Raw genomic sequence first — 8,150 nt, forward strand, 5'->3', positions numbered from 1 at the left:
TATGGCTAACCAGATTGGTCTGGCAACACTGACCGGACGTGGTCTTGCTGGAAATCGCGCTCGATTGTTTTCGTTTTTTAACAGTTCGGAACAGGGTTTTCGGGTCAAAAAGTGTTCTAATCTACGAAATAGTGTTGCGTCCATTCGGGAATGATGGAGTTTTTGAAGAAATCGGTTAATTAAGTGCATTACTGAGTGATTTGTTTAGCTCTTGCAATGGCGTCGCTGAGCTCTTCAGTTTTTTTTTTTTTCTCGTTGCGTTTCGTTTGTATTGGTGTGCGCCACCGTGGTTGGCTTTCGGCGTGCGTCCATGCGTGTGGCAGTGTGAAGTTTGGGTTTAGGGTGATGCTGTGAATGAGTTGTTTGGGTCATGCGAGCAAAAATTGCAATAGACCGGAAGAGAAAATTGGGGGAGGCCAAAATAGGAAATTGCCAGTTCCGGTGGAGCCTGAGGGGGGAGAAGGGTTTGGGAGGGTGGGGTCTGTAGAGTAGTTCATGTTTGAAGGGTGAAAAACGGAAGAAAAATGAAAAGTAGTGACACTGTGGTTTCTTGCTAAGGTGTGCAGTTTTTGCTGAAGAAAGGTTCATCGCGGTTTAGGTTTTCGTTCTTTGTTTGTATTGGTCAGATCAGACAGTTGTCCTCCGCTTGAGCCTCAGGCTGACAGCGTCTGTGTGTGCACTGGTTTGCCGATGACAAGAAGAGCCGAGAAAGTGTTGGTGTTGTTGTGGCGACTTGGTGAGCGGGAGAGGACAGGGCATAATCGGCAAGAGAGGGTGGTCTCTTCGAGCTTGGTGATGCCGTCATTTAGGTCGAGAGTGAAGATGTTTTTTTTTTTGAGAGAGGATCATCATCATCATCATCATACCGTGCTGTGTGAGCGGCGTGGTAAGCTGGCTTGCTTTGGCTCGGCGTGTGCGTGAAGGGCCGTTGCAGTATCAGATCGGCATATTTTCATCGAATTATCGATTCTCGGATGCACGGAGAGAAAATCATTCTTCTTCTGTTTACGGCCCGGGCGAGCCACGATGAGGGTGATGCTTTTAGGTTAGTGTTTTGTATCCAAAGAGGTTAGAAGAAAGAAGGAAGTTAGATTTTTTGAGTTCTTGTGTGCTTTATTTGTGTTCTGGAGCATCTCTGGAGTTTTTTTTTTTTTTTTTTTTTTTTTTTTTTTTTTTTTTTTTTTTTTTTTTTTTTTTTTTTAAAGGTCCAATAAGCCAGGTTTTCGGTTTTTGCTTTTTGGGTGTTTTTGAAACCGCCTTGAGGTATTAAAAAAACATCCAAAAAGCAAGAACTGAAAATTTGGATTATTGGACTTTTTCAAAAAAAAAAAAAAAAAAAACTCCATATTTGTACTTTAAATGTTTGCTATGTTTTTTTAGCTGCCTGGAACCATATTTAAATTTACTGCTTATATGTTTTTATCTATTCACTATGATTTATTTAATTTTTATATCATTCCTTGTCCTATTCCTTATCCTTTATCATACCCGAGATCATACCATTTCCCCATATCATATGAACAAATTGCACAACCTAATGATACTTTAAAAAACAGCAATGGAACCATCTGGAGAAGTTGTTTTTTTGTAATTATTGCCTTATTTTTACAGCTTCTTGGAATAATTTTCAAATTTACTGTCTATATGAATATTTATCTTTTCACTATATGATTTATTTAAAAGTTTATATATTCTCCCTATTCTTTTTCATTATCCTACCATACCCTCATACCACATATGATCAATATACATAAACTAACGATACTTTTATAAACAGCAATGGAACCATCTGGAGCATTATTTGAATTTTAATCATTGCATTTTTTTACAGCTTCCTGGAATCATCTTGATTATATTTATTTTATTTATTATATTCATTATTTATTATTATTGCAAAACTATATGCTTATTAGATAATGCACTACAGACTCACACTTACACATACAAACTTCCAATACATTTAAAACATTACGAATTCAACCATTTTCATCGGCCCGATGAAATTCCCCTAACCCCCATTCCAAACCTCCCAAAAATATTCCGTTCACTTTTAAAAGTCGCATGGGTTCCCTGCACTTTTGCCACTAGTGAACAACAAAAACATCCCCTCCCAAATCCCCACGGGACTGTATGGGCGTAGCCTTGGAGCACAGTGTGGAAATTTACGTTCTTAGATATTTTTAATTGTACCGGGCAGCAATCAAATTGTCTAAGAATATTGAATTGACCATTGTGGCACCCCCTACAGCGTGGTGCAGACCCGTAATGCTATGCTATGCTATGCTAATGCGGGTTTATGGCTAACCACAAGAGCAGTCCAATTCAATTTGGAAAATTTTGGAAAAAGTGACATAGATTGGATAACAGATTTCAGAAGCAGTATTCGGGACGAACGGTGGAATGATAGAATTTGCTTTAGCAAATTTTTCAAAAATGTTTTGGACATCTGTTAGGTTACAAAATTGTAGTAAAACAGCGAGTAAAGAAGGCAGTGAACAAGTTTTAGCTTTAACCAAATGTAAAACGTATTCATGAGTAAATAAACAAGGTTTAAAAAAAAAAAAAAAAAAAAAAAAAAAAAAAAAAAAAAAAAAAAAAAAAAAAAAAAAGCCCACCCCCCCGGCTACGGGCCTGAAACCACGCAATTTAGTTGTCATCTCAATAAAGAAGTTTAGATGTTCCTGCTGTGAAAACAGGTCACTGCTGTATTCTCTACCATTGACTGGTTTGATTTCGTTCGGTTGCTGACTAAAGCCTGAAGTGATGGAATCTCAGCAACAAAAATTTACCTCAGATTGTGATGAGAGACCAAAATGATTGATACATAAACCATGGGGTGTATGCATTGGAATTGAAATCGTACTGGTCATGTAAAATGTCTTTTTTGATCTCATGAAAAGTAACATACAAATTTGGTCGTTTTTGGGATATCTCAAACATTAAAATTATCATCATTGAACGTCCGTTTTGCAAACAGTACATTTTTTAAACTCAAATAATCTCATTCCAGCCTAACGGTGGACAAGGACGGCCACCAGCGGCCGATGGTCCGCTTCGGCCAGAACAGTACCAACGTGATCGCGCGGTTCTGCCGCGGATCGGTACCCCGCTCGTGTGACCACGGAATGCTCAATATGTCCAGCTCGCGCCCGTGTGCCCTCTCGGAGAGCTTCGTGTCCAGCAGTGACTTTGTGACGCTGGAGCTCAAGACGACGGAATCGACGGTGCTGCGGCCACTGCAGTTCGCCCTCAAGTACGAGTTTGTGGACTTTTTGCAGGACGGTGTGCCGTTCGCTGGTGAACATGACTGCAACCGGAGGTTTTCCAGCAGCCAAATAGAGAAGAAGGGAGTGCATCCGGTGCGCAGCGTGCGGAACATCTTTCTGTTTGGCCGGGGTGGGGCGAAACATTTGCAGTAAGTGACTTGTCATTTTTTTGGGTGTTTTTGGGAAAGTCAGCTTCTTCTTTCCAGTTGTATCTACCGATTTGAGGCGCAACGTGGCGAGCGAATTCGGCTGGAGGTGACCCGCGCCATGACGGGCAATCGAACGTGCGATTCTCGTGTGGATCCCGACACGGGACGATCGTACTGCTTCGGCGATCCCAGCGCCAAGATCGAGATCTTCGAGCGGCCGTGGCACGAATCGATCGTGTTTCCGCGGGGTTGCATCTGCAACTCGACCAATCGGTCCTTCCTGCCGATCGTGTTCAGCTCGACGGGGCGCGAGGTGGAGATTCATTTCTCCGCCGGGAACATGACCGCGCTGGACGATCCGGACACGCTCAACTTTGAGGCGACCTTCGAGTTCATCAAGGCGCCGGTCATCTGCAAGGACGTGCGGCGGAAGAACGCCGTCACGGGTATTGTCAAGCTGTCCGCTGGGGAGGTGAGTTTGATTTTGAATAGGTCTTAGTTATCCCTTATGAATTCCTTAATTCGCAGATGGAGTGCCGTAACCGACCCTGGCTGATCGAACCCTCGCACGAGAAGTACCTCTACGTTCGGTTGCTAGGTCTGCTGCTGCGCAAGAACAATCCCGCCGTACCGCTGGAGTACAACACCAGCCTCAGCACCGTAACGCCGATCCGGTGCCCAACGAAGGCCCGCGTGGTCATCACAAACAGCGAGGGCGTCTCCGTAACAGCGTGTCCCCTGCCGGACGACACCTCCCATCGACACGTGGTGGAAGTCTTCAGCGCTGGCTGGACCCGCAAGCATCCCCACTTTGGAATTGAACCCTCGAAGGTGATCTCCGTTGAGTTCCTACAACCGGACAACGGCGCGTACTCGTTCAGCTGGCTCGAGCTGACCAAGCGACCGGCAAAGTCATTCGGTAAGCGAACTTTAGCGCGATCTCTCGGCAAGTTTCTCAACTACTCTCGCTCTCTCTCTCTCAATAGCCCTAACCGTCGCCGAGGAGTGTCCGTTCCAGTGTCCGGATCTGAACGCGTGCGTCAACGAGTCCATCTGGTGCGACGGGATCGCGCAGTGTCCGTCCGGCGAGGACGAATCGTTTACGCACTGTTCGGCGCTGCTGCAGCTGCCGGCCGAGATACTGGCTGGCTTCAGCGTGCTGCTGCTGCTGCTGTGCTGCGGACTGACCGCATACCTGTACCGGTAAGTTGCTGCCACGTTTTCCTTGTGGAAGTACTTTACTTTATCCCATTCCAGCAAAATCCGCCGCAACTGCCGCCGGACGTCGGTGCTCCAGACGCGGCTCAAGTCGCTCAGCTCGATGGACACGGCCGTGTTCGACGAGAAGGAGGTGATTTGCTGACAAAGCGACAATTCTGTACGGTACGTGGAGATTGACCGCGTCACCACGGTTTGACCACGCACCGTACAGAATTGTCCCCCCGCCGAGAACTCTCCAAGCTCCTGCCGGATCCTGCTCCGCCGACACTTCCCGCCAAGTTGCGCTCTTCGTTTGGGTACGTTTTAAACTCTTAGTTAGAAGGGAAGAAGGTGATGGTGGACGGTAGGAGAGATAGGAACAACTAATCAAAACATAACCAAAAGACAGACTCAAACTAAAAGTAAAAAAAACACACACACTTGTTGTATTGCAGCAATTCAGGAGCAGAAGCAGATGAGAATAGGGCTCGTCGTCGAATTACTTAGGAAAGACACAAATACTTACACAAAGAGATTTCAGAACAAGAGTTGTTAAGCGCGCGCGCTGATGATGCGAAAGGAAGAGACTAAACTGTCATTTTTGTACTACGTTTTAGTAATACTTTAATAACAAATCAAGGCTCCCGAAGACAGATTTGTAATCTTACTGAATTAAACTGAACAAAAAGCAAATCAAACTAAGCGAACGTTTTAAGAAATTTAGCTGAACCATTCGAGTGTGGCAGAACCAAACTGTTCTATCCCTGCCAACGGATTTTATTTGAGCAGTCTTTAGAAAAAAAATCACGCTTTTGAAATTCTTCATCAAATCAAATTCATGTCCCTATTTTGGGCCTAGTACCTATTTTGGGTCTACCAAACTTGATTCAACGAAATGGTGCATTTCACCAAATCTGGCAGGAATCTGGCACTTGTGAATGATTCGTACTGTCATTATCTTCATTTTGATGGCAAGAATAATTCACTTGTTCCTCTTAAATTAGAAATAATGCAATAAATATATCACTTTTCACTTGCCCATTGAACCAAAATTTTCATCACTTTTGCTTACCGCTTCTTGCCACTCAGCGTCACGGCGTTCATCGCTCAGCACACGAATGAGAGCCGTACCCCGAATCTCCTACCACCGGCAATATGTTTTTATTGGTACGTTGCACAATCCCGTTGCAAAAACAATCACTAAACTGCCACCAAATCAATAAAATAACTGATTAAAGTTACTTCGTCCATCTCGGAGAGCTTGGATATATTTACGGTACATTTGACAATTCTACAAACTGTGACAGTGTGTGTGCGCTTTTCACATGTTACAGTCTGTCTTGCATATTACGGACTTGTTGTTTGGCTACGCAACAAATGTTTAATTATGTTTAAACTCATAAATGAATGATATAAATGATGTCCATGCTAATTATGCACGTAATGCAAGTGAAATCAATCATTCTAATGTTGATTTGTGGCTTAAAACATCACAATGATTTAGCATGTTTGTCGACCGAATTTGTGCGGCTGTACTGTACGAGCTGGGGCTGAACCGTACGTCAAATAAGTTCGCCACGTGCTTCGAGATTTCAACCAATCAGAAGGTAGGTCGAAAATAGGCACAAAAATGTTTTAGTTTCTCGGGCTTATACAGCGATATAAAGAATTTTCATCAAAAATGTAATTAACCGCGAGCATTAGCATTAAAAAAACAACTTATTCATGTAATATAAGCAAGGCTGCACATAGCAGCCTTTGAGAATACATCAAATTAAAAGTGCGCTCTGCTTAGTAGGCCCAAAATAGTGACAAATCTCCGAGTTTGTATTGACACTCACCGACAGATAAATTTGACAAAGATCTTTTTTCCTCTCTCATGGTCTATGCCAGGAGCACCCAACCTTTAGGCCCTGCAGGCCAGATTTGATTTTTAAGAAGCTGTGTCGGGCCGCAAGTAGTGATTGATAATAGTTAAAAAAGTAAACAATTTTTTCTCATGAAATTATTTGAATTATTTGTTAAGTAAACAAATTAATAAATAGTTTTGCAAATATAAATAATATATGTTGATTTTAAAAAAGAAACACAAAATAACTTTTAAAAATTGCTGTTGATTAATTATTATTTGTTTAAAATTAAATAAAATACCCTGATATCATTAACTTTTTAAAAATATTCAAATTTTGTTGGTCGTTGCAATTTTCTTGAAGTTAAATTTCATCAACACAAAAATACCAAAAAAAATGAAGCATGATAAAATTTGTCGAAGCGAAATTTGGATGCAAATCTTCTATACAAAAAAACACATCTGCGTTGTTTTGCTTTGCTCAAATATTTTACAAAATATTTTAAAGTTATTTTAAAAACACAAAATTTAAACAATGTAGAGAAATGTATATTGAATAGTTTTCAATTCGTAATTCTTTGAATTTCGAAGTTTATTTAAAAATATAATGATGCTCCCTGATTTCATGACTCATTTTGGGATTTTTTCTAATGTTTAAAAATTTTGCAGCAATCTTCATTTTGAGTATGATCAGTTTGCTTTTTTAACCTTTTTTCAAACGTGTCAATATAATCAAATTATTTTGAACAAAACATTGTTTTAAAAAAAATGTGTTACATATTACCGAATGAGAACATTTTACCTATTCAAACTAATTGTTTTTTTAAGTTGTGCATTTTCTTGAGAACTGCTCAAATAAAATCATAACAGACAACTGTTTTCTGGAACAATTTTATGATAGAGAAAAACTTTAGGAACCAAACAAATTTCTGAAAGTTACGCAAGCGAAAGAGCTTTTAAGTCTACCATCAAACTGTGTGGCATGCGAAAGCAAAGTGCGTATGTGAGTGCGCAAGAGAAAGGTAAACTACTGTAAAAAAAACAACATAAAACCGTAAAGAAAGAGTAAAGTAATGCTACTTGAAATAAATTAAATGTAAAACTTTAATAAAGTAACAGAGTTGGTTGAAACGAAAAAAAAAACATTTTTAGAAAATTAAATTAAAGAAAGTATTTATAAACTATATCCCTTAAACAAAAAGAAACAAAAAAAACTGCAAAAAAGCAAGCAAAACAATTAGTGAATTTTAATCATTCTGAAGAAAACAAAAACAACTATTATAAAACAAAAGACAGATTTAAATTTAAAAACATGTGAAAACTAAACGGAGCAAACAAGCTTAGGATGTTCAGGATTGTTGAATTGTTACTTATATCGGTTTTATATAAACGGACCAATATTTAGAGAGAGAAAAAAAGAAAGGTACGCAAGCTGGAACTGTTCAGTGTAAACCGAGAAAAGCCAAACCGGAGTGTAGAGCGAGTCGAAAGCGAATGTTCGAAAATTCCAAAGTTATTAGACACACGATAGTTGAGTCCTTCTTCCGCCGGGCAGTGGAAAAAAAGCATACGTTTGGGTGGGATTTTTAGTTGTACGTAGCTTTAACAGAATGAATCAATTCGTCGACGTTCTTTAATCTCACCGATTTACATTCACCACGTGGAGTTCTTTAGGCAAGCAAGCAA

The 8,150-nt window shown here is 40.6% G+C and overlaps 1 protein-coding gene across 1 annotated transcript; it reads left to right on the plus strand.

Moving 5' to 3' along the window:
* The first annotated feature begins 2,831 nt into the window (after positions 1 to 2,831).
* Positions 2,832 to 4,778, plus strand: LOC120427109 (uncharacterized). The gene is made up of 6 exons (XM_039591959.2): positions 2,832 to 2,836; positions 3,011 to 3,415; positions 3,473 to 3,887; positions 3,944 to 4,334; positions 4,402 to 4,618; positions 4,673 to 4,778. Exons 1-6 carry the CDS (start codon positions 2,832 to 2,834, stop codon positions 4,776 to 4,778), a joined length of 1,539 nt encoding a protein of 512 aa, XP_039447893.2.
* Positions 4,779 to 8,150: the final 3,372 nt, after the last annotated feature.

The sequence above is a fragment of the Culex pipiens genome, chromosome 3, assembly GCF_016801865.2.
Source record: "Culex pipiens pallens isolate TS chromosome 3, TS_CPP_V2, whole genome shotgun sequence".
Lineage (NCBI taxonomy): Eukaryota > Metazoa > Arthropoda > Insecta > Diptera > Culicidae > Culex > Culex pipiens.

Bases quoted from the DNA above. Each gene is read 5' to 3' on its own strand.
- LOC120427109 (XM_039591959.2), top strand. The intron at 3,416-3,472 runs GTAAGTGACTTG...TCTTCTTTCCAG, and splicing joins GGTGGGGCGAAACATTTGCA to TTGTATCTACCGATTTGAGG. The intron at 4,335-4,401 runs GTAAGCGAACTT...CTCTCTCAATAG, and splicing joins GCGACCGGCAAAGTCATTCG to CCCTAACCGTCGCCGAGGAG.